The sequence below is a fragment of the Ascaphus truei genome, unplaced genomic scaffold, assembly GCF_040206685.1.
Source record: "Ascaphus truei isolate aAscTru1 unplaced genomic scaffold, aAscTru1.hap1 HAP1_SCAFFOLD_418, whole genome shotgun sequence".
NCBI lineage: Eukaryota > Metazoa > Chordata > Amphibia > Anura > Ascaphidae > Ascaphus > Ascaphus truei.
Genome location: NW_027456749.1, coordinates 198,894 through 224,869, shown reverse-complemented (window position 1 = coordinate 224,869; position 25,976 = coordinate 198,894). Strand labels below are relative to the sequence as shown.

The 25,976-nt window shown below is 53.1% G+C and overlaps 1 protein-coding gene across 3 annotated transcripts in view; it reads left to right on the top strand.

The window, feature by feature from the left end:
- Positions 1-14,587, top strand: part of LOC142484011 (low density lipoprotein receptor adapter protein 1-like) — an 88,705-nt gene extending 74,118 nt beyond the window's left edge. The window contains exons 7-10 of one of the 3 annotated variants that reach the window (XR_012797530.1): positions 1,004-1,137; positions 2,591-2,628; positions 13,536-13,727; positions 14,270-14,587. Coding sequence is in view for 2 of the 3 variants with exons in the window: in XM_075583971.1 (XP_075440086.1) it covers positions 1,004-1,137; positions 2,591-2,628; positions 3,122-3,153; positions 13,536-13,582 (251 nt within the window). In the remaining variant the exon portion in view is untranslated. Of the gene's footprint in view, positions 1-1,003; positions 1,138-2,590; positions 2,629-3,121; positions 3,154-13,535 lie in introns of all 3 variants that reach the window. The other 2 variants (XM_075583971.1, XM_075583972.1) reach the window with 2 other exon arrangements.
- Positions 14,588-25,976: the final 11,389 nt, after the last annotated feature.

Here is a 25,976-nt window from a genome sequence, read left to right as displayed (position 1 = left end):
GGAGGTGATTGAGCTGAGGAGATCATTGGAGACAACTGCTGGCAAACCATCAGGAGACGGACACACTAGGCAGCCTCTTCCGCCCTGTCCCAAGACGACACAGGACGTGACGAGGGTATCCGTGACGTATGCGGAAGGGCTCCGCCGCTCCTGGAGAAACCGGCGTTCTCCAACCACAGCTATCCTCTCCCTCGAACATTATTGTATTTCAAAATGTGAGTGTATTATACATATATTAATCAATTGCTGCTAATACAATTTAGACTATACTACTCTATTGTGCGCTCTCTCTTTTACTTTCACATACCCCTGGGAGAATAATTGACTATCTACACTACAAGCTTCCTGTATCAAGACACCACTCTGAGGGGTATCCATTAAAGGGCTCCCATCAGAGAGAGAAGGGTCTCTGATACGCCTATATTTGATATTGTAATCTGTGAGTACAACTATTACAGAGAACATTTACATTCAGACCATCATTGTTGTACCATCTACACTATTATATTTATTTTCTTTTTCATATTCACGAGTCACACAGCGCTCCGCTCAAATTTGAAAACCATTGGTTCTGAAGGTCTGGAACCCAGGAGACTGGTTCTTACATTGGTTCTGAAGGTCTGGAACCCAGGAGACTGGTTCTTACATTGGTCCTGAAGGTCTGGAACCCAGGAGACTGGTTCTTACATTGGTTCTGAAGGTCTGGAACCCAGGAGACTGGTTCTTACATTGGTTCTGAAGGTCTGGAACCCAGGAGACTGGTTCTTACTGTAAGGGTTCCGGTCCTGGGTTTGGCTGGAAATCGTTTCCGGTTATAATGAGGAATATAAAGAGGCAGCTGGACGGGATGTTTATTGTCCGTCTTGTTTTCTCCGCCCCCGTGAGATGGTCATTATGTCACAGTGTCATTCTCCGATTCTCTTAATCATGTCTCTGCGTTTGTGCCGAACGGCGCGGCTCTAGCCGCTAGAGGATGGTCTGATATGTGAATAATACATTTCAGATTCCATGAGCAGCCGGCTCTGTGCCCCGGGGTCTGATGCACTCTCCTTACACAGCACGGCTGCTCATCATCCGCAGCGAGGAGCATCTCCTGGACACCCCACCGCTGCGTCTCCCTGCACATTGCAGCCTGGGGTATGGAGGAACCAAGAGAAGTCCAAGGGTTGGGTGTAGGATAGGGTGGTATAGGATGGGGCAGTATAGGGTGGTTATGGGAGGTGGGTATAGGATAGGACAGTATAGAGTGGTCATGAGGGGGTGGGTGTAGGATGGGGCAGGATTGAGCTGTTATGGGGAGTGGGTGTAGGATGGGGCAGTATAGGGTTGTTATGGGGAGTGGGTGTAGGATGGGGCAGTATAGGGTGGTTATGAGGTGGTGGGTGTAGGATGGGGCAATATAGGATTGTTATGGGGAGTGGGTGTAGGATGGGGCAGTATAGGGTGGTTATGGGGAGTGAGTGTAGGATGGGGCGGTATAGGGTGGTGATGAGGTGGTGGGTGTAGGATGGGGCAGTATAGGGTGGTGATGAGGTGGTGGGTGTAGGATGGGGCAGTATAGCGTGGTTATGAACGCGTGGGTGTAGGATGGAGCAGTATTGGGTGGTTATAAGGGAGTGGGTGTATAATGGGGCAGTATAGGATTATTATGAGGGGATGGATGGAGCAGTATAGGGTGGTTAAGCGAGGTGGGTATAGGATGGGGTAGTATGGGGTTGTTATGCGGGGGTGGGTGTAGGATGGGGCAGTATGGGGTTGTTATGCGGGGGTGGGTGTAGGATGGGGCAGTAAAGGGTTGTTATGAAGGGATGGGTGGAGGATGGAGCAGTATAGGGTGGTTATGCGGAGGTGGGTGTAGGATGGGGCAGTATCGGGTGGTTATGAGGGGATGGGTGTAGGATGGAGCAGTATAGGGTGGTTATGAGGGGGGTGTATGATGGGGCAGTATAGGGTGGTTATGAGGGGGTGGGTGTAGGATGGAACAGTGTATAGGGTTGTTATATATGGTTATACTATATATAGGGTGCTATGAGGAGATACAGTAGGTGTAGGATGGGGCAGTATAGGGTGGTCATGAGTGGATGGATGTAGGGTGGGGCAGTATAGATTGTGTATGAGGGATGGATGTAGAATGGGGCAGTATAGATTGTGTATGAGGGATGGATGTAGAATGGTACAGTATAGATTATGTATGAGGGATGGATGTAGGATGGGGCAGTATAGATTGTTTATGAGGGATGGGTGTAGGATGGGGCAGTATAGATTGTGTATGAGCGATGGATATAGAATGTGGCAGTATAGATTGTGTATGAGGGATGGGGCAGTATAGATTGTGTATGAGGGATGGTGTAGAATGGGGCAGTATAGATTGTGTATGAGGGGTGGTTATAGGATGGGGCAGTATAGATTAGGTAGGAGGAATGGATGTATGGTGGGGCAGTATAGATTGTGTATGAGGGATGGGTGTAGAATGGGGCAGTATAGGGTGGGTATTAGGGGTGAGGCAGAGAGTCACAGCTTGTATTAGGGGTGTTTATAGATTGTCCTGGGTTGGGTCACATTTCCTCTTCCTCATGATCTCTTTTCCCAGGAGGAGGACGACGATGACCTAGATGAAGCCTTCTCCAGGTTGGTCTCTTCTTCAGTCCTTTGTGATAATGATGCGGCGGCCAGTCCAGATAGTGATATCTGGGGACACGCGGGAATGCGGGAACGCGCGGGGACACTCAGGGGCGCGGGGGCGTGGGGACACACAGGAATGCGGGGACGCGCAGGGGCGCGGGGACACACAGGAATGCGGGGATGCGCAGGGGCGCGGGGACACTCAGGGGCGCGGGGACACGCGGGGGCGCGGGGACACTCAGGGGCACGGGGACACGCGGGGGCGTGGGGACACACAGGAATGCGGGGATGCGCAGGGGCGCGGGGACACTCGGGCGCGGGGACACGCAGGAATGCAGGGACGCGTGGGGGCGTGGGGACACACAGGAATGCGGGGACGCGCAGGGGCGCGGGGACACACAGGGGCGCGGGGTCACGCGGTGCTGTCCCTTTGAAGGGTCTCAGTGGAACTGTGCAGCTGGATGTGGGATAACTCAGGTTTTTCTCCCTCTGTTACAAGCTGCTTTGTGGATGATGCTGCAGACTCGTCAGGTAAAGTCCGTGTCTCTGCTCTCTCCCGCCGGTGTTCCTCTCTTCTCTCTCCCGCCGGTGTTCCTCTCTTCTCTCTCCCGCCGGTGTTCCTCTCTTCTCTCTCCCGCCGGTGTTCCTCTCTGCTCCCTCCCGCCGGTGTTCCTCTCTTCTCTCTCCCGCCGGTGTCCCTCTCTTCTCTCTCCCGCCGGTGTCCCTCTCTTCTCTCTCCCACCGGTGTTCCTCTCTTCTCTCTCCCGCCGGTGTTCCTCTCTTCTCTCTCCCGCCGGTGTTCCTCTCTGCTCCCTCCCGCTGGTGTTCCTCTCTGCTCCCTCCCGCCGGAGTTCCTCTCTTCTCTCTCCCGCCGGTGTTCCTCTCTACTCTCTCCCGCCGGTATTCCTCTCTGCTCCCTCCCGCTGGTGTTCCTCTCTGCTCCCTCCCGCCGGTGTCCCTCTCTTCTCTCTCCCGCCGGTGTTCTCTCTGCTCCCTCACGCTGGTGTTCCTCTCTTCTCTCTCCCGCCGGTGTTCCTCTCTTCTCTCTCCCGCTGGTGTTCCTCTCTTCTCTCTCCCACCGGTGTTCCTCTCTTCTCTCTCCCGCCGGTGTTCCTCTCTTCTCTCTCCCGCTGGTGTTCCTCTCTTCTCTCTCCCACCGGTGTTCCTCTCTGCTCCCTCCCGCCGGTGTTCCTCTCTTCTCTCTCCCGCTGGTGTTCCTCTCTTCTCCCGCTGGTGTTCCTCTCTTCTCTCTCCCGCCGGTGTCCCTCTCTTCTCTCTCCCGCCGGTGTTCCTCTCTTCTCTCTCCCGCCGGTGTTCCTCTCTTCTCTCTCCCGCCGGTGTCCCTCTCTGCTCTCTCCCGCCGGTGTTCCTCTCTTCTCTCTCCCGCCGGTGTTCCTCTCTTCTCTCTCCCGCCGGTGTTCCTCTCCTCTCTCCCGCTGGTGTTCCTCTCTTCTCTCTCCCGCTGGTGTTCCTCTCTTCTCTCTCCCGCCGGTGTTCCTCTCTTCTCTCTCCCACCGGTGTTCCTCTCTTCTCTCCCCAGCCGGTGTTCCTCTCTTCTCTCTCCCGCCGGTGTTCCTCTCTTCTCTCTCCCGCCGGTGTTCCTCTCTTCTCTCTCCCGCTGGTGTTCCTCTCTTCTCTCTCCCGCCGGTGTTCCTCTCTTCTCTCTCCCGCCGGTGTTCCTCTCTTCTCTCTCCCGCTGGTGTTCCTCTCTTCTTCCGCTGGTGTTCCTCTCTTCTCTCTCCCGCCGGTGTCCCTCTCTTCTCTCTCCCGCCGGTGTTCCTCTCTGCTCTCTCCCGCTGGTGTTCCTCTCTTCTCTCTCCCGCCGGTGTTCCTCTTTGCTCCCTCCCGCCGGTGTTCCTCCCTGCTCTCTCCCGCCGGTGTTCCTCTCTTCTCTCTCCCGCCGGTGTTCCTCTCTTCTCTCTCCCACCGGTGTTCCTCTCTGCTCCCTCCCGCTGGTGTTCCTCTCTGCTCCCTCCCGCCGGTGTTCCTCTCTTCTCTCTCCCGCCGGTGTTCCTCTCTACTCTCTCCCGCCGGTGTTCCTCTCTGCTCCCTCCCGCTGGTGTTCCTCTCTGCTCCCTCCCGCCGGTGTCCCTCTCTTCTCTCTCCCGCCGGTGTTCTCTCTGCTCCCTCACGCTGGTGTTCCTCTCTTCTCTCTCCCGCCGGTGTTCCTCTCTTCTCTCTCCCGCCGGTGTTCCTCTCTTCTCTCTCCCGCCGGTGTTCCTCTCTTCTCTCTCCCGCCGGTGTTCCTCTCTTCTCTCTCCCGCCGGTGTTCCTCCCTGCTCCCTCCCGCCGGTGTTCCTCTCTTCTCTCTCCCGCCGGTGTTCCTCCCTGCTTCCTCCCGCCGGTGTTCCTCTCTGCTCTCTCCCGCCGGTGTTCCTCTCTTCTCTCTCCCGCCGGTGTTCCTCTCTTCTCTCTCCCGCCGGTGTTCCTCTCTGCTCCCTCCCGCCGGTGTTCCTCTCTGCTCCCTCCCGCCGGTGTTCCTCTCTTCTCTCTCCCGCTGGTGTTCCTCTCTTCTCCCGCCGGTGTTCCTCTCTTCTCTCTCCCGCCGGTGTCCCTCTCTTCTCTCTCCCGCCGGTGTTCCTCTCTTCTCTCTCCCGCCGGTGTTCCTCTCTTCTCTCTCCCGCCGGTGTCCCTCTCTGCTCTCTCCCGCCAGTGTTCCTCTCTTCTCTCTCCCGCCGGTGTTCCTCTCTTCTCTCTCCCGCCGGTGTTCCTCTCTTCTCTCTCCCGCCGGTGTTCCTCTCTTCTCTCTCCCGCCGGTGTTCCTCTCTTCTCTCTCCCGCTGGTGTTCCTCTCTACTCTCTCCCGCCGGTGTTCCTCTCTTCTCTCTCCCACCGGTGTTCCTCTCTTCTCTCCCCCGCCGGTGTTCCTCTCTTCTCTCTCCCGCCGGTGTTCCTCTCTTCTCTCTCCCGCCGGTGTTCCTCTCTTCTCTCTCCCGCTGGTGTTCCTCTCTTCTCTCTCCCGCCGGTGTTCCTCTCTTCTCTCTCCCGCCGGTGTTCCTCTCTTCTCTCTCCCGCTGGTGTTCCTCTCTTCTTCCGCTGGTGTTCCTCTCTTCTCTCTCCCGCCGGTGTCCCTCTCTTCTCTCTCCCGCCGGTGTTCCTCCCTGCTCTCTCCCGCCGGTGTTCCTCTCTTCTCTCTCCCGCCGGTGTTTCTCTCTTCTCTCTCCCGCCAGTGTCCCTCTCTGCTCCCTCCCGCTGGTGTTCCTCTCTTCTCTCTCCTGCCAGTGTTCCTCTCTTGTCTCTCCCGCCGGTGTTCCTCTCTGCTCTCTCCCGCCGGTGTTCCTCTCTTCTCCATCCCGCCGATGTGCCTCCCTGCTCTCTCCCGCCGGTGTTCCTCTCTGCTCCTTCCCGGCGGTGTTCCTCTCTGCTCCCTCCCGCCGGTGTCCCTCCCTGCTCCCTCCCGCCGGTGTCCCTCCCTGCGGTGTTCCTCTCTGCTCCCTCCCGCCGGTGTTCCTCTCTTCTCTCTCCCGCCTGTGTTCCTCTCTTCTCTCTCCTGCCGGTGTTCCTCTCTGCTCCCTCCTGCCGGTGTTCCTCTCTTCTCTCTCACGCTGGTGTTCCTCTCTTCTCTCTCCCGCCGGTGTTCCTCTCTTCTCTCTCCCGCCGGTGTTCCTCTCTTCTCTCTCCTGCCGGTGTTCCGCTCTTCTCTCTCCCGGTGGTGTTCCTCTCTTCTCTCTCCCGCCGGTGTTCCTCTCTTCTCTCTCCTGCCGGTGTTCCTCTCTTCTCTCTCCTGCCGGTGTTCCTCTCTTCTCTCTCCCGGCGGTGTCCCTCCCTGCTCTCTCCCGCCGGTGTCCCTCTCTGCTCTCTCCCGGCGGTGTCCCTCCCTGCTCTCTCCCGCCGGTGTCCCTCTCTGCTCTCTCCCGCTGGTGTTCCTCTCTTCTCTCTCCCGGCGGTTTCCCTCCCTGCTCTCTCCCACCGGTGTTCCTCTCTGCTCCTTCCTGGCGGTGTCCCTCCCTCCTCTCTCCTGCCGGTGTTCCTCTCTTCTCTCTCCCGCCGGTGTTCCTCTCTTCTCTCTCCCGCTGGTGTTCCTCTCTTCTCTCTCCCGCCGGTGTTCCTCTCTGCTCCCTCCCGCCGCTGTTCCTCCCTGCTCTCTCCCGCCGGTGTTCCTCTCTTCTCTCTCCCGCCGGTGTCCCTCTCTGCTCTCTCCCGCTGGTGTTCCTCTCTTCTCTCTCCCGCCGGTGTTCCTCCCTGCTCCCTCCCGCCGGTGTTCCTCTCTTCTCTCTCCCGGCGGTTTCCCTCCCTGCTCTCTCCCACCGGTGTTCCTCTCTGCTCCTTCCTGGCGGTGTCCCTCCCTCCTCTCTCCTGCCGGTGTTCCTCTCTTCTCTCTCCCGCCGGTGTTCCTCTCTTCTCTCTCCCGCTGGTGTCCCTCCCTGCTCTCTCCCGCTGGTATCCCTCCCTACTCTCTCCCGTTGGTGTTCCTCTCTTCTCTCTCCCGGCGGTGTTCCTCTCTGCTCCCTCCCACCGGTGTTCCTCTCTGCTCCCTCCCACCGGTGTCCCTCCCTGCTCCCTCCCGGCGGTGTTCCTCTCTGCTCCCTCCCGCCGGTGTCCCTCCCTACTCCCTCCCGGCGGTGTTCCTCTCTGCTCCCTCCCGCCGGTGTCCCTCCCTGCTCCCTCCCGCCGGTGTTCCTTTCTGCTCCCTCCCGCCGGTGTTCCTCCCTGCTCCCTCCCGCCGGTGTTCCTCTCTGCTCTCTCCCGCCGGTGTTCCTCTCTTCTCTCTCCCGCCGGTGTTCCTCTCTTCTCTCTCCCGCCGGTGTTCCTCTCTTCTCTCTCCCGCCGGTGTCCCTCTCTGCTCTCTCCCGCCGGTGTTCCTCTCTTCTCTCTCCCGCCGGTGTTCCTCTCTTCTCTCTCCCGCCGGTGTTCCTCTCTTCTCTCTCCCGCCGGTGTTCCTCTCTTCTCTCTCCCGCTGGTGTTCCTCTCTTCTCTCTCCCGCCGGTGTTCCTCTCTTCTCTCTCCCGCCGGTGTTCCTCTCTTCTCTCTCCCGCCGGTGTTCCTCTCTTCTCTCCCCCGCCGGGGTTCCTCTCTTCTCTCTCCCGCCGGTGTTCCTCTCTTCTCTCTCCCGCCGGTGTTCCTCTCTTCTCTCTCCCGCTGGTGTTCCTCTCTTCTCTCTCCCGCCGGTGTTCCTCTCTTCTCTCTCCCGCCGGTGTTCCTCTCTTCTCTCTCCCGCTGGTGTTCCTCTCTTCTCCCGCTGGTGTTCCTCTCTTCTCTCTCCCGCCGGTGTCCCTCTCTTCTCTCTCCCGCCGGTGTTCCTCTCTTCTCTCTCCCGCCGGTGTTCCTCTCTTCTCTCTCCCGCTGTTGTCCCTCTCTGCTCTCTCCCGCTGGTGTTCCTCTCTTCTCTCTCCCGCTGGTGTTCCTCTCTGCTCCCTCCTGCCGGTGTTCCTCCCTGCTCTCTCCCGCCGGTGTTCCTCTCTTCTCTCTCCCACCGGTGTCCCTCTCTGCTCTCTCCCGCTGGTGTTCCTCTCTTCTCTCTCCCGCCGGTGTTCCTCTCTGCTCCTTCCCGCCGGTGTTCCTCCCTGCTCTCTCCCGCCGGTGTTCCTCTCTTCTCTCTCCCGCCGGTGTTCCTCTCTTCTCTCTCCCGCCGGTGTTCCTCCCTGCTCTCTCCCGCCGGTATCCCTCCCTGCTCTCTCCCGCCGGTGTCCCTCTCTGCTCTCTCCCGCTGGTGTTCCTCTCTTCTCTCTCCCGCCGGTGTTCCTCTCTGCTCCCTCCCGCCGGTGTTCCTCCCTGCTCTCTCCCGCCGGTGTTCCTCTCCTCTCTCTCCCGCCGGTGTTCCTCTCTTCTCTCTCCCGCCAGTGTCCCTCTCTGCTCCCTCCCGCTGGTGTTCCTCTCTTCTCTCTCCTGCCGGTGTTCCTCTCTTGTCTCTCCCGCCGGTGTTCCTCTCTGCTCTCTCCCGCCGGTGTTCCTCTCTTTTCCTTCCCGCCGATGTGCCTCCCTGCTCTCTCCCAGCGGTATTCCTCTCTTCTCTCTCCCGCCGGTGTTCCTCTCTTCTCTCTCCCGCTGGTGTTCCTCCCTGCTCTCTCCCGCCGGTGTTCCTCTCTGCTCTCTCCCACCGGTGTTGCTCTCTGCTCCTTCCCGGCGGTGTTCCTCTCTGCTCCCTCCCGCCGGTGTCCCTCCCTGCTCCCTCCCGCCGGTATCCCTCCCTGCGGTGTTCCTTTCTGCTCCCTCCCGCCGGTGTTCCTCTCTTATCTCTCCCGCTGGTGTTCCTCTCTTCTCTCTCCTGCCGGTGTTCCTCTCTGCTCCCTCCTGCCGGTGTTCCTCTCTTCTCTCTCACACTGGTGTTCCTCTCTTCTCTCTCCCGCCGGTGTTCCTCTCTTCTCTCTCCCGCCGGTGTTCCTCTCTTCTCTCTCCTGCCGGTGTTCCGCTCTTCTCTCTCCCGGCGGTGTTCCTCTCTTCTCTCTCCCGCCGGTGTTCCTCTCTTCTCTCTCCTGCCGGTGTTCCTCTCTTCTCTCTCCTGCCTGTGTTCCTCTCTTCTCTCTCCCGCCGGTGTTCCTCTCTTCTCTCTCCCGCCGGTGTTCCTCTCTTCTCTCTCCTGCCGGTGTTCCTCTCTTCTCTCTCCCGCCGGTGTTCCTCTCTTCTCTCTCCCGCCGGTGTTCTTCTCTTCTCTCTCCCGGCGGTGTCCCTCCCTGCTCTCTCCCGCCGGTGTTCCTCTCTTCTCTCTCCCGCCGGTGTTCCTCTCTTCTCTCTCCCGCCGGTGTTCCGCTCTTCTCTCTCCCGCCGGTGTTCCTCTCTTCTCTCTCCCGCCGGTGTTCTTCTCTTCTCTCTCCTGGCGGTGTCCCTCCCTGCTCTCTCCCGCCGGTGTTCCTCTCTTCTCTCTCCCGCCGGTGTTCCTCTCTCCCGCCGGTGTTCCTCTCTTCTCTCTCCCGCCGGTGTCCCTCTCTTCTCTCTCCCGCCGGTGTTCCGCTCTTCTCTTTCCCGGCGGTGTTCCTCTCTTCTCTCTCCCGCCGGTGTTCCTCTCTTCTCTCTCCCGCCGGTGTTCTTCTCTTCTCTCTCCCGGCGGTGTCCCTCCCTGCTCTCTCCCGCCGGTGTTCCTCTCTTCTCTCTCCCGCCGGTGTTCCTCTCTCCCGCCGGTGTTCCTCTCTTCTCTCTCCCGCCGGTGTCCCTCTCTTCTCTCTCCCGCCGGTGTTCCGCTCTTCTCTCTCCCGCCGGTGTTCCTCTCTTCTCTCTCCCGCCGGTGTTCCTCCCTGCTCTCTCCCGCCGGTGTTCCTCTCTTCTCTCTCCCGCCGGTGTTCCTCTCTTCTCTCTTTACCGCCGGTGTTCCTCCCTGCTCTCTCCCGCCGGTATCCCTCCCTGCTCTCTCCCGCCGGTGTCCCTCTCTGCTCTCTCCCGCTGGTGTTCCTCTCTTCTCTCTCCCGCCGGTGTTCCTCTCTGCTCCCTCCCGCCGGTGTTCCTCCCTGCTCTCTCCCGCCGGTGTTCCTCTCCTCTCTCTCCCGCCGGTGTTCCTCTCTTCTCTCTCCCGCCAGTGTCCCTCTCTGCTCCCTCCCACTGGTGTTCCTCTCTTCTCTCTCCTGCCGGTGTTCCTCTCTTGTCTCTCCCGCCGGTGTTCCTCTCTGCTCTCTCCCGCCGGTGTTCCTCTCTTTTCCTTCCCGCCGATGTGCCTCCCTGCTCTCTCCCAGCGGTGTTCCTCTCTTCTCTCTCCCGCCGGTGTTCCTCTCTTCTCTCTCCCGCTGGTGTTCCTCCCTGCTCTCTCCCGCCGGTGTTCCTCTCTGCTCTCTCCCAACGGTGTTGCTCTCTGCTCCTTCCCGGCGGTGTTCCTCTCTGCTCCCTCCCGCCGGTGTTCCTCTCTTCTCTCTCCCGGCGGTGTCCCTCCCTGCTCTCTCCCGCCGGTGTTCCTCTCTTCTCTCTCCCGCCGGTGTTCCTCTCTCCCGCCGGTGTTCCTCTCTTCTCTCTCCCGCCGGTGTCCCTCTCTTCTCTCTCCCGCCGGTGTTCCTCTCTGCTCTCTCCCGCCGGTGTTCCTCTCTCCCGCCGGTGTTCCTCTCTTCTCTCTCCCGCCGGTGTTCCTCTCTTCTCTCTCCCGCCGGTGTTCCTCTCTTCTCTCTCCCGCCGGTGTTCCTCTCTTCTCTCTCCTGCCGGTGTTCCTCTCTTCTCTCTCCCGCCGGTGTTCCTCTCTTCTCTCTCCCGCCGGTGTTCCTCTCTTCTCTCTCCTGCCGGTGTTCCTCTCTTCTCTCTCCCGCCGGTGTTCCTCTCTTCTCTCTCCCGCCGGTGTTCCTCTCTTCTCTCTCCTGCCGGTGTTCCTCTCTTCTCTCTCCCGCCGGTGTTCCTCTCTTCTCTCTCCCGCCGGTGTTCCTCTCTTCTCTCTCCCGCCGGTGTTCCTCTCTTCTCTCTCCCGCCGGTGTTCCTCTCTTCTCTCTCCCGCCGGTGTTCCTCTCTTCTCTCTCCCGCCGGTGTTCCTCTCTTCTCTCTCCCGCCGGTTTTCCTCTCTTCTCTCTCCCGGCGGTGTCCCTCCCTGCTCTCTCCCGCCAGTGTTCCTCTCTTCTCTCTCCCGCCGGTGTTCCTCTCTGCTCTCTCCCGCCGGTGTTCCTCTCTTTTCCTTCCCGCCGATGTGCCTCCCTGCTCTCTCCCAGCGGTGTTCCTCTCTTCTCTCTCCCGCCGGTGTTCCTCTCTTCTCTCTCCCGCTGGTGTTCCTCCCTGCTCTCTCCCGCCGGTGTTCCTCTCTGCTCTCTCCCACCGGTGTTGCTCTCTGCTCCTTCCCGGCGGTGTTCCTCTCTGCTCCCTCCCGCCGGTGTCCCTACCTGCTCCCTCCCACCGGTGTCCCTCCCTGCGGTGTTCCTCTCTGCTCCCTCCCGCCGGTGTTCCTCTCTTCTCTCTCCCGCCGGTGTTCCTCTCTTCTCTCTCCTGCCGGTGTTCCTCTCTGCTCCCTCCTGCCGGTGTTCCTCTCTTCTCTCTCACGCTGGTGTTCCTCTCTTCTCTCTCCCGCCGGTGTTCCTCTCTTCTCTCTCCCGCCGGTGTTCCTCTCTTCTCTCTCCTGCCGGTGTTCCTCTCTTCTCTCTCCCGCCGGTGTCCCTTTCTTCTCTCTCCCGCCGGTGTTCCGCTCTTCTCTCTCCCGCCGGTGTTCCTCTCTTCTCTCTCCCGCCGGTGTTCCTCTCTTCTCTCTCCCGCCGGTGTTCCTCTCTTCTCTCTCCCGCCGGTGTTCCTCTCTTCTCTCTCCCGCCGGTTTTCCTCTCTTCTCTCTCCCGGCGGTGTCCCTCCCTGCTCTCTCCCGCCAGTGTTCCTCTCTTCTCTCTCCCGCCGGTGTTCCTCTCTTCTCTCTCCCGCCGGTGTTCCTCTCTTCTCTCTCCCGGCGGTGTCCCTCCCTTCTCTCTCCCGCCGATGTTCCTCTCTTCTCTCTCCCGCCGGTGTTCCTCTCTTCTCTCTCCCGCCGGTGTTCCTCTCTTCTCTCTCCCGCCGGTTTTCCTCTCTTCTCTCTCCCGGCGGTGTCCCTCCCTGCTCTCTCCCGCCAGTGTTCCTCTCTTCTCTCTCCCGCCGGTGTTCCTCTCTTCTCTCTCCCGCCGGTGTTCCTCTCTTCTCTCTCCCGGCGGTGTCCCTCCCTGCTCTCTCCCGCCGGTGTTCCTCTCTTCTCTCTCCCGCCGGTGTTCCTCTCTTCTCTCTCCCGCCGGTGTTCCTCTCTTCTCTCTCCCGCCGGTGTTCCTCTCTTCTCTCTCCCGGCGGTGTCCCTCCCTGCTCTCTCCCGCCGGTGTTCCTCTCTTCTCTCTCCCGCCGGTGTTCCTCTCTTCTCTCTCCCGCCGTTGTTCCTCTCTTCTCTCTCCTGCCGGTGTTCCTCTCTCCTCTCTCCTCTCTCCCGCCGGTGTTCCTCTCTTCTCTCTCCTGCCAGTGTTCCTTCCTGCTCCCTCCCGCCGGTGTTCCTCTCTTCTCTCTCCCGGCGGTATCCCTCCCTGCTCTCTCCCACCGGTGTTTCTCTCTGCTCCTTCCTGGCGGTGTCCCTCCCTCCTCTCTCCTGCCGGTGTTCCTCTCTTCCCTCTCCCGCCGGTGTTCCTCTCTTCTCTCTCCCGCTGGTGTCCCTCCCTGCTCTCTCCCACTGGTATGCCTCCCTACTCTCTCCCGTCGGTGTTCCTCTCTTCTCTCTCCCGGCGGTGTTCCTCTCTGCTCCCTCCCACCGGTGTTCCTCTCTGCTCCCTCCCACCGGTGTTCCTCTCTGCTCCCTCCCACCGGTGTCCCTCCCTGCTCCCTCCCGGCGGTGTTCCTCTCTGCTCCCTCCCGCCGGTGCCCCTCCCTACTCCCTCCCGGCGGTGTTCCTCTCTGCTCCCTCCCGCCGGTGTCCCTCCCTGCTCCCTCCCGCCGGTGTTCCTTTCTGCTCCCTCCCGCCGGTGTTCTGCTCTGCTCCCTCCCGGCGGTGTCCCTCCCTGATCCCTCCTGGCAACGTCCATCCCTGCTCCCTCCCGGTGGTGTCCCTCTCTGCTCCCTCCCGCCGGTGTTCCGCTCTGCTCCCTCCCGCCGGTTTTCATTTTCTCTATTTTTGCTCTCTCTTTCTCCCCCCGCTCGCTCCTTTTCTCCGTCTCTCACATTCTCCCTGTCGTACCCGCCCCATGTTAAGCGATTCGCTGTGAAGCTGTTTCTCGGTGTTGGAGAAGAGATAATCTCCATGACAGAGTGATGTTCACCAGCACAGAGCAGCAGATTCCCAGAATACTGACCCTGTGCCTCTCTTCACCTCTTATCTCCTCCGATGCTGGATCCCTTCTCCTCCTTCTCTCCTCCGATGCTGGATCCCTTCTCCTCCTTCTCTCCTCCGATGCTGGATCCCTTCTCCTCCTTCTCTCCTCCGATGCTGGATCCCTTCTCCTCTTCTCTCCTCCGATGCTGGATCCCTTCTCCTCCTTCTCTCCTCCGATGCTGGATCCCTTCTCCTCCTTCTCTCCTCCGATGCTGTGTCCCTTCTCCTCTTTCTCCCCCTTTATTCTCCTCACTCATTGCTCTCTTTTCTCATTTCAGACTGGCAGAGTCCCGTACCTCTGAGCCGTGCGCCTCCGTCCCAGTGACCCCAGATCACCGAGGATGACCTCTGACACCTGCACCGTGTCCCCTGGGGAGGGAGCAGCAATCTCTTCCTCACACACAGTGCCCCGAGACGAGACACTGCAGGAGGGGGGTTACCTGCACATATTCACAGGCTGGGTCTCACTTGTAAGGTTCTGACACCTTTTAAAATCAGAAATTGTGCGGTTTTATCTATGCCTTTTTTAACTCCACTTGAGCAGGGCGTCTTCCCAAGTCTGACTGTTCTGGCGTGGCCGGCTCTTCCCGCGTGGCTGGCCCTTCCCGCGTGGCCTGCCCTTCCCGCGTGGCCTGCCCTTCCCGCGTGGCCTGCCCTTCCCACGTGGCCAGCCCTTCCCGTGTGGCCAGCCCTTCCCACATCGTCTGCCCTTCCCACGTCGTCTGCCCTTCCCACGTCGTCTGCCCTTCCCGCGTGGGCGGCCCTTCCCGCGTGGCCGGCCCTTCCCGTGTGGCCGGCCCTTCCCGCGTGGCCGGCCCTTCCCGCGTGGTCTGCCCTTCCCGCGTGGCCGGCCCTTCCCACGTGGCCGACCCTTCCCGCGTGGCCGGCCCTTCCCTCTCTCACTCCTTAGGCTGAAAATAATAATGAATCTTTATATCCGTCTTTTTCTGACGATAAAGGTGCTGCTGATGCTGCTTTTGTGACACATATAAACGTGTGTTTAACCCCGCAGCTGCCAGAGGGGCTGGTGATGCTTTGCAGAGCGCGCTAAAGGCGTATTGTGTTAATCTCCCTGAACGGAGGGAGAGGATATCTCTCGGGGAGAAAGGGATCTCCTGGACACAGAGTGAGGGGCTGAGCAGGACACCCATTCAGTGCAGGCTGCAGCTTTCGTGGACGGTGTGAGTTCTCTGCGCCATGGCAGAGCACCTGCGAACTTCTCTGTGATGAGCGCGCAACACAAATCTCCAGATATGAGAAAGTCTCTGTTTATAGAAACACTCTGCGCCACGTCAGGGATTAATAAAGAAAGAAGAGTTCTTTATGTAAACCCCAGCTGTGTAATCCCTCACCATGACATGCGTGGGCATGGATAGGAGCAATAACCCAACGCTTCTCTCCCTCAGGGTCACGGTTAGATCTCTACAGATCAGGTCATCTTCTAGGGCAAGCAAAACACAACTTCTCCCGGGAGCATCGTACGGCACGGATATGTAATTGTCTCAAATAGTATGGCAGACGGGCCCGGAGCAGTAAGAATTCAAAGGAGACTATAGTTGAATTCTCACAACTGATTTTAATGGTTCACAAAGCAGGTTTTATACATAAGGCAGGGACAAAAATACCGTTGTCATCTGTTACAAATATGGATACACATCTAAATTTACATGTAACCTTTACATAATGCCTTTTCTGTAAATCTTAAAACATTTAACTGCTGAGCAAGAGATATACAATGGTGTCTTATAAGGCAGTCCTGTCCTCTGTAGTCTTACTTTAACAGCATATGACAAGTTCAACAACAGCTGCTTTCAAAGCTATTTACAATAGTCTCTGAGAAATAGCAATGCCAGCATCTACTGTTCAACCTTATCAATCCCTGAGGGGAACAGAGATGACGGAAGACAGTTTTAACCTTACTAACTCTCCTTTTGTTCTGAAAGAACAAACCAATTGACCAATCCCATTTATTCTTCTGCACACCACTCAGGAGAGGAAAATCTCCAAGGGAGAAACCTCCAAGAGACCATGGGAATGCAGAAACCTATCTCTTTTAGGTATCTCGTTTGATAATCAGAGATGAACATATGGGTGGTTGATGAGTACCAAGACTATTGGTATTTCTCACTCTCATTGTGGGAGACATATATATAATGGTCGAGCTAGAAGCAGAAACAGCTTTCTTTGGCACAAATAGAGCTGATTACACTTTTAGCCATCTAGATTAATTCATACACACAGAGTAATAAACCTGCGATTATCCTAATTCCGTAAAGAATTTCATTCCCAATACACCTAGCCAATTTTCAAGGCAAAAGATCCAATCGAACTCTTTTGGTTCCTCTTGCATTCTAGATTGAATTTCTGCTAGAGTATCTATATCATGGTGTATGCTTTTTTGATTGGGTTTCAATATAAGAACAGCATTCTTTACCCACTAATTTACAAACCCCTCCTTGTGCTGCCATCAGATAACCCAATGCCATACAATTTTGCAAAACTACTGTCCTTATCTATTGCTGAGCCTTAAAAATAGCGTCTATTAGTATCGTGAAAAAACGGCATCTATATTGACTACTAAAAAATCTCATTTTGCATATAAATCATACATTCCTAAAAGGGTATTAGACCTCCCGCTACTCTCTTAACTGAGCTATTTTTAAAAATGCATTTCAATTTCGTACTCTTTGCTTAGGTAGGATGAACATTATTTAAATTCTATTTCTGAGCATAAGTGGGGGTTGGTGTTGGTTAATATTTCCTAGGAGCGACTGCCCAACACATACATCTTACATACTACATTTACTCAGAGTATTGGAACAGACAAAATGTCTGCCATAGTCAAAATGGCTGACTTGTGATCCTTTCCTTGTGGTTGACACACGCCCTTGGGTGACCTCCCCACCTTCCTCATATCCAATCTTCTCAGCCCCCTCTTATCCTTTAGAGACAGTCTTTTTAAAGAATGGTTAACCATATCATAGTCCTGCCGGACCAAAAAAAATAAATTAGTCCCATAGTGCATAACTTGATTCCTTTCTGGCCATTGTATTGGCCCAGTTGATTTCTTTTTTTCGGTCTCTTCTTCTGGGGGACTGCTGACATCTTCATCACCAAAAAGAGACATAGCATCGGTGGGGGGGTTGCAACGCACTTCTGGACCAAAGTTTTGCTGTTCATAACACAGAGAGTAATGAGTAGGACAGACACACATACAAAAACATCCACTAGCTTCGCTCCCAGCGAAATAATCTAACCACCAAGTCCCAACAAATCCCAACCCTCATCTCTACCTTCAAACACTGGAACCACTTTCCCAAATAACATAACCTGGTCTTGTTGCAGGATAATACTCTATCTGTCCTATCACAGAGTCAATAACTTCCCTAGGGCAAACTCATTTTTCTACTCCCTTCATAACCAATTTCTTATATATATAGTTCTACAAATATCTTATAGCATCTTGTCTTTTCCAAGGGGTTAAATATAACTCTCGTGTTCCTGGGGTGCAACTTATTGGGTATGGATAGTACATTGGGATATATTGCACATAATATGTGGGCTTTTTTTACCAGGATTCCATTATATAACAAAATATTCTTGTTACTACCCTATCGTCTTCATGTGGACACCACTTACAGTATATAAACCTAATAGAATAAACATTGTAATTAAAATAATAAAACCTGTAAAAAGAAAGGTTATTAAAAAGTTCATATGTTGAGGTCCGATTTTTCTTCTTATGAACTTTTCTCCTTTTTTTTGGTTAGTGCCGGGTTTTCTTATGAACCAAAACACCAACTGAGAACGGGTGTGTCTTTAGGCCTTCCCTCCTGTGTTGAGGTTTAATTTGAAGCGACTGTGGGTGCACTTGTGTAACATGGATCCAGGAAAAATACTCTGACGGGGTAGAATCTGGAATAGGCCTCTCAACTTTAGATGAAAAGCGCTTTTGTGTCACCTTTATCTTCATCTAATTAGAAGGACTGCACCTGGACATGAGACACTCAAACAATTGCATTAGTTTCACACAATAGATGCTGATTAAAATCGTCTGTTTAGAGCATAATCATACAACATTAAATCTACAAGGTACCTAGGGTGACCATTGGTCTTCCCATGAGAGAAAATTATATCTGATTGTCACATTAGGCCAGGCCAAATACACCTTTATATTTAAGGGATCAGTCACAAGGCAAAACAGGCAGAAGAACAAACGGTGGTTTATTCGGATAAGACCTTGAAACACACAGAAACACAAGAAACAGAGAATATATTTTGGGGGACCTTATACTTATTAGGGAAATAACTTGGGGAGATTTGGGCTTGAAATCCAGGAGTCTGGGGGACACAGTGTAACTGGTGTAATTCACACTGCGTTCCGTCAAATCATGCCTGCTTGCTGGGAAAAATTAAGTGACTACCAGCACTTTGGCCCCCCAACTCCTGCAACCAAAATAATTATATTTCCACCCAAATATCCCCCTAAAACTGACACACAAGAAATTTCACAGTTCCGCTAAGGGAATATGACATAGAAAATAACAGGGTCAGATCATTTTCAGGCACTCCATATCTGAGCTGGGGAATTGGAATGCTTCTTCACATGTCATTCACCAACCTGGGTTTAAATCACAGGACAAACACAATGCATTGCAGGTTTAGAACACATAAAACCAACATGTAGACACAAGAGCTTGCACTCCACCATTTGCACCTATCATGTGGGGTTCTAAAACCTTCTCTTCTCTAAGACACCAGCTAAGAATACCTTGCTGGCAGGCAAGACAGGTTACAATATTCCCCCCCTTTCCCCCTATTCCCCCCCTTTCCCCCTATTCCCCCCCTTTCCCCTCATGTCCCAGACGTCCCGGCCCTGCAGCTATTTCTCATAAGAGGCCACCCATACAAGGCAACCCACTTACAAGCTGACACAGGCAGCTGCAGGCCCACGAGGCAAAGGGAATACACAGAGAATGCATTAACTAGCCCACTGGGCTTACACAGTTAACCCTACATACACAGTTCCTAGCTTATACCCCTATGGGGGTAAAAAAAAAGGAAAAATTACAGGCAACGCAGTAAGGTACAATATTATACCCAAGAGCTGACAATCTCAGCCCTTGCCATATGGTTTCAGGGGCAGCCAGCAATAATAACAGCAATAACACCCTCCTTTTGTTCACTTTTATTACATGTGAACAATATCACATAAAGGATAACAGCATTTAAAGCATAACCTTAATGGAATTGCTTGACGTATAGCAAAACTAACCTAAAACCTTTGGGTATAACATTTTCATTAGAAATCTCAAAAGAACCCTACTGAATATAAATATAATCTGCTGTAGTCTTCTGACAGAAACTTTTAGAACACAATATCGCATCTGGTTTGCTGAAAGAACAACCTGTAGCATAAAAACTTATAGACACAGATTTAAAGGTGGGACACATTTGAGAGAAAAAGATGGTTAAAAATGATAAAATATTAAATATTTGATCAACTTTGCAGAAAAATAATTCCATATAGAACCCTCTAGTATACTGGCAGACCTGGCTAGGGTCCGTTTTCCTTGTCTGTTGCTTTACTGCTATTTCAGGGTCTGCACACTTATACATGGCTCAGCACTAGAGTTTTTGTGCTGATTACATTGGACTAGTGGTTACTTTATCCACCTGTTCCCACTGCAAGACACTAGTTTAGTGATTCTATGCAGTTCATCAGTGATCCAGAACTTTACATTATGTTCATACTATAGGATCTGAGTGTTTAATATTTGTTTAATCCCCATTATTTTACATGGATATGAAAGATATAAGTTTTAACCACTTCGTTACCCACCCACCAGGTGTTTAGAGTGCTCATGCTAGGTTACTGTCCTCTGTTCATTTGAACTCTATAGTAATTAATTTACAACAGTTTCCATTTCAAGCCATATAACAAGCTCAAATAACTCTCTGGGCTTCCTGCCAAAACCTTGTAACAGAAAAAAAATGGTTAATTACTGATGACTGCAATACAATTTGGGACAGCTTGAAATATGCAGCTCTTCACACAGCCCGACAATGTTACTGGTATTCAAAAATTAAAACTGGATCTTTGTTAAACAGAAAATTGTAGGCTTCAACATATACTTTTAGATAGTTTAGTTACTGGTTATACACAAAAAGAGCACAGAGCGCAGACACAAAACAAACAGAATTTTACGCTTCTTTCACACTTTCAACCAGTTTTTTACAAAAATAACAGACACATATTTTCTCACCTATTCTAATAAATAGGAAAACAAAACAGTTTGATCCTGCAGACTAAATTAATAAAGATATCCTTTTTTTTTCTTCATATCATAATTAACTTTTTTAAACTAATTTTAAAATGCTGAGCTTCTAGTTAGCTTTGTGTCTAGAATATATTTCGCCTGTTATTTTATATAACATATTCACCTGATTTTATCTGTGGAGATTTAGAGGAAAAGAATTGTAATTCTGGTTAAGGAAATAAATCGCCTGGCCAGTACGATAAACATCCTTATTATTCCAGTGACAGGACTGTTTACAAAAATAATTCATCCTTTCTTTATTCTTTTTCTCCACAGATACCCAAAACTTTCCCCTGCCCAGTGTAAATTCGTTTATATTGTAGTAGGGGTGTACACCTTTTAAAAATTAGATTTCAACATGAGCAATTAATTATATTCAGATTAGAAGCATTTGCAAGTCCCTGAATAGTAATTTTGTATACATATAATAAAAAGGTATTCTTATTATTCAATGCAAATAATACTTTCATATGCATAGAATTCACTCAGATTTTTACAAGCACACACACAGGGATTACTCAATCAATCAATCAACCTTTTTTACCATATCCATATGTAACGGGTATTCCACCACCCAATAGCAGATATAGTGTGAGTGCGGAGAACCTACAGTTACCAGGTGTGGTGCTTTACCTGTTAAGCTCACAGGAGGGCTGAGCTTCTGCCACGGGGAACCTGGGGCAAGTATATTAATAATAGGAGTAACCCTGTACTCGGTGCAGTGCCTCTACCTGCGATTGTTCCCAGGAGAGCGGGAATTGTTCCTCGCAGGACACATACAAATACTCAGCACACCATATGTATAATAACCAATACCTTTACTTGTGCATATGAAACATATAACATCACCACAACAACAGGTGTCCCTCTCTAGAGGAGACACTGACTAGGCGTCTCACAGGACGCTCCCCCCTACACCGGGTGATCCCACCCCGTGTCCAATAATCCCCACACAATGTCCCGCACTCTTACAGAGAGAGGATATGTGTGACTGCGCAGTCACTAGTGAAGCTAATAGGATCGTTGGTGCACTTGTTGATAAGGATTACCTGCCGAGCACTCCAGTGCTCGGGCCTGTAACTGGCTTCACAAAGGATCCGATGAGAGAAGAACACCGGAACCACCATCCAGGACGATCCAACGCGGAAAGCCTCTGCAGCGGCAGCGGAGGTCTGAGCCCAAACCTCTGGATGGAACCGCCACGTCCGCTGTGTCCCTAACTGACTAGGTGAACTAAGGTGATGGTCGCTGCTACTATAGGCCATCCCTACAGCACAGCAACCTTAAGTGTCTTCAGAGGAAACTCATAGGGGACTACGGGGTGCCTGTCCTATGCAGGTGGGTCACAGACCCCCTGCACCCACACTACCTCTCCCCTCACCACCCGGGTCCCCTCTGATTAAATCCTACCTACTACTCCCAACTCCTGCAGCAATGCGCTGCAACCTCTTTGGTGCCTGCAGCAAACGTGCTGCAAACACACACGATGCCCTCTTGTCATCACTCACAGCACTGACAGCCGTGATACTGACAAGACACACACACACATGAACCTAAGGGCAGGGTCCCTAACCTGGGGCCGTCCCTTATTAATTACCCACTAACCTGGTGGGGATTTGGGGCCTGTCTGGGACCTGGGGAACCTTACCTGGTGCAGGAGCTTCACTCGCTCCCTACACCCTTCCTTCCCCTTCTTGCTCCCAGCTGCAACTGCCCTTGCTCAGCGTGCGAAATGTATCTAGTTATGGCTCCAGGGCAATCCTTCAGCCCTATTAGCTCCCTGGCATCACGTGGGGCGCTGCTGAGGCTCGTGGGACTTGTAGTCCCATCCAAGAGCCTTCCCTGGTAGGCTAGGGTTTCGCGGGTTTTCCTCCCACTTTCCTCGCGCATGCGCAACTCTGCAGGGCCGTCGGGACTCACTGCGCATGCGCGATCTACAGTAAAATGGCGGTGCCCTGCTCGAGAGCCACCGGGGACCGCCGGAACGCCAAAGCGCTCCCTGCACTGGCCCCCACCCTCCAGAAGTGCCGGCGGGTCCATCGAGTGACCCGCGGCACCGGAGGAAACGAGGGAGGGGTTGCGGGGCAGCAGGCACTCAAAGGGGACCTGGCTACTGTGACGAAGGGGAGGATTTGGCCCGGGATTAAAGGGGTTACACCCCAATTGGCCACCCTCTAACCTCACCAGGGAGACAAGGGGTTAACTGGGCTGAGGCCCAGAAATGTGATTTAACCCTTGTCATAACCTGAAAATGTATATTCCACTGTTCCCCTGTTTTATTGTTATATCAGTGTCTGCATCACACACACACTGGGATCCATCCGGGAGCACAAGGGTTAATAGTTGTTTAGTGATTGTAGCCCTTTGTGTAATTTTCCCACCTTTTCAGGCACCGTTTTGCAGGCTGCCATAGGCCGCCATTGAGCTCCATGTGTTTCAATGGTGAATCTTGCTGTTTGGGTCCTGTTTCCTGAGAAGACCAGCAGATGGCGTCCGAGAGGAGGAGCGGCGGTTTCCCATTGTAAGTCAATGGGCTCATTAACTTCAATGGAAATCCTCGAAGGAGCTTTCCAGGAACGAGTTGGCTGCCGTCCAAACCGTTTAACCGCAAAGCGGATACATTTTCAATAGGAGAGCTTTGATCACTGATTAGCCAAGTTCAACGATAAGTGGCGTGGGAATAAACAGTTCTAGAGCACCTAGAAATAAAATTCTTTCTGCCCCTAGTTCCCAGACCTCCCCCCACTCGACCACAACCGGGTCCCCGTATCCTGGACCCCCGATAAGGGTCGAACCGAGAAGAGCGGGTCGCGCCATAGGTTCCAATGGCGGCGGCAGAAACAGCTCAAGAAAACGGCTAAGTGTGAAAAGCTGAAATTTGGGAATCCATAGTGTGGCGATAGGCTTTGCCGGCCTTCCTTAATAAAGGGGGAGCCCGGCTGGCTGCCCCTGAAACCATATGGTATGGGCTGAGAGTGTCAGCTCTTGTGTCCAAATGTTGGTTCTCTGTGTTTTAAAACTGCAATGTATTATGTTTGTCCTGTGATTTAAACCCAGGTTGGTGACAAAAGGCAGTCTGAATTAGCATGTGAATTACATGTGGATTAGCATTTCAATGCCCCAGCTCAGAAAGGGTTTCCAAGCCCAAATCTCCCCAATTTATTTCCCTTATAAGTATAAGGTTCCCCAGATTATATTCTGTAAGGAAGTGTACTTTATATTGTGTTTTAATGTTTACTATAAGGTTCTATACAGAAAGCACAGGCATATGATTAATATGCTGGCTAGTTTGCATAGATTCCATAGTTCAAAGAGGAGAGGAATGGCAGAGGGGGGAAACCATTTGGTGAGCAGGATGTTCAGATTGGGATGTCTTTGTCTTACTAGACACCACGGAGCCAGGGAAAAAACGGCCCGGGATATCAGAACTGATAAGCAAGGTTTCTATTGGCAAGTTTTGAAAATATCCCTCCTATCAGTGAATGCGTAATTTCAATCCCTGCTTTAATTGGCTATTACACCCCTCAATGATTTAGATAGGAATTCAGCCTATATAAGAGCGTGCTGTAAAAGCAGCTCTCTCTCTCTTTTTCCTGTTGGAGATCTGAAGACAAGCAGCTGCTGGCAGGCCTCTCTCCTTTTGCTTCTGTGAAAGAGCTATTCACACCTGGAAGCATGGGGAGGCCTAGCCAGCAGGCTGGATATCGGTCCAGGAGCCCAGAACCAAGGTCCTATCAAGGTAAGCCTTTGCTGAACAGGCGCCTTGCAACTAGGAAAGGGTAGATCTCTTCCCCAGACCCCCGTAAGTATATTCTCTGTTCTTGTATTTCTGTGAGTTTCTGTGAGTTTCCGAGGTCTTATCCGAATAAACCGCAATTTATTTTACTGCCTGTTTTGCCTTGTGACTATAAATGTGTATTTGGCCTGCCCTCCCGTGACAGGCTTATTTTCTGGTTCTGGGTCAAGTCAGTCAGGGGTGTTGCAATGGCACTATACTGGGGAACAAACTTCCTGTAGTAGCCTGCAGTGCCTAGAAACGCCATGACCTGCTTTTTGGTTTTGGGAGTGGGCCACTGCAGTACTGCCTCTACCTTAGCTGGTTCTGGCTTGAGGTGCCCTCCACCCACCCTATGCCCCAAGTATAAGACTTCAGCCATCCCTACTAAGCACTTGGTGGGTTTTAAGGTGAGACTTGCCTCCCTAATCCTGGCTAGCACCGCAGCTACATGAATTAAGTGTGATTCCCAGGAGTTACTGAACACAGCAATATCATCCAGATAAGCCCTTGCAAACCCTTGCATGCCCTCTAGCAAACGATTGACCAGGCGTTGGAAGATAGCCGGTGCATTCTTCATCCCAAATGGCATCACTAAGAACTCATAGAGGCCACTTGGGGTGATGAAAGCCGACTTCTCCCAAGCTTCCTGGGTCAAAGGGATCAGCCAGTACCCTCTACTGAGATACCTGGTGGTCAGATACCTTGCCCCCGCGAGTTCATCCAGCAACTCATCCATGCGGGGCATGGGGTAGGCATCTGAAACCGTCCCTGCATTGAGCTGCCGGTAGTCCACATAAAACCGGGTGGTCCCATCCTTCTTAGGCACTAGGACTACCAGACAAGCCCAAGGGCTCTGGGATGGTACAATTACCCCTAGGGCCAGCATCTCCTCCACCTCCCTCTCTATACTGCCCTTCACCTCTGCTGACACTCTATAAGCGTGCTTATGCAGAGGTCTCCGATCCCCTGGAAGCACTAGGGGCTCAGTGATGTGTGTCCTCCCTTGCTTGTCCGTGAAAAGAGCCCTATACTGCTCTAGCATAGCCCTGGCATCCGCTCTCTGCCTGACACTCAGCTGAGCCCCTAGTGCTTCCAGGGGATCGGAGACCTCTGCATAAGCACGCTTATAGAGTGTAAGCAGAGGTGAAGGGCAGTATAGAGAGGAAGGTGGAGGAGATGCTGGCCCTAGGGGTAATTGTACCATCCCAGAGCCCTTGGGCTTGTCCGGTAGTCCTAGTGCCTAAGAAGGATGGGACCACCAGAAAATAAGCCTGTCACGGGAGGGCAGGCCAAATACACATTTATATTTAAGGGATCAGTCACAAGGCAAAACAGGCAGTAAAATAAATTGCGGTTTATTCGGACAAGACCTCGGAAACACACAGAAATACAAGAAACAGACAATAAACACACTTACGGGGGTCTGGGGAAGAGATCTACCCTTTCCTAGTTGCAAGGTGCCTGTTCAGCAAAAGCTTACCTTGATAGGACCTTGGTTCTGGGCTCCTGGACCGAAATCCAGCCTGCTGGCTAGGCCTCCCCATGCTTCCAGGTGTGAATAGCTCTTTCACAGAAGCAAAAGGAGAGAGGCCTGCCAGCAGCTGCTTGTCTTCAGACCTCCAACAGGAAAGAGAGAGAGCTGCTTTTACTGCACGCTCTTATATAGGCTGTATTCCTATCTAAATCATTGAGGGGTGTAATAGCCAATTAAAGCAGGGATTTAAATTACGCATTCCCTGATAGGAGGGATAAATTCAAAACTTGCCAAAAGAAACCTTGCTGATCAGTTCTGACATCCAGGGCCGTTTTCTTTTTCCCTAGCTCCGTGGTGTCTAGTAAGACAAAGACATCCCAATCTGAACATCCTGCTCACCAAATGGTTTCCCCCCTCTGCCATTCCTCTCCTCTTTGAACTATGGAATCTATGCAAACTAGCCAGCATATTAACCATATGCCTGTGCTTTCTGTATAGAACCTTATAGTAAACATTAAAACACAATATAAAGTACACTTCCTTACAGAATATACTTTAGGGAACCTTATACTTATAAGGGAAATAAATTGGGGAGATTTGGGCTTGGAAACCCTTTCTGAGCTGGGGCATTGAAATGCTAATCCACATGTAATTCACATGCTAATTCAGACTGCCTTTTGTCACCAACCTGGGTTTAAATCACAGGACAAACATAATACATTGCAGTTTTAAAACACAGAGAACCAACATTTGGGCACAAGAGCTGACACTCTCAGCCCATACCATATGGTTTCAGAGGCAGCCAGCCGGGCTCCCCCTTTATTGATGAAGGCCAGCTATGCCTACCGCCACAATGGGCTATGTTACAATGCAGTGTCCCTGTGTCAGTGTTCTATGTCACAATGCAGTGTCCCTGTGTTAGTGTTCTATGTTACAATGCAGTGTCCCTGTGTCAGTGTTCTATGTTACAATGCAGTGTCAGTGTGTTAGTGTTCTATGTTACAATGCAGTGTCCCTGTGTCAGTGTTCTATGTTACAATGCAGTGTCCCTGTGTCAGTGTTCTATGTTACAATGCAGTGTCAGTGTGTTAGTGTTCTATGTTACAATGCAGTGTCCCTGTGTCAGTGTTCTATGTTACAATGCAGT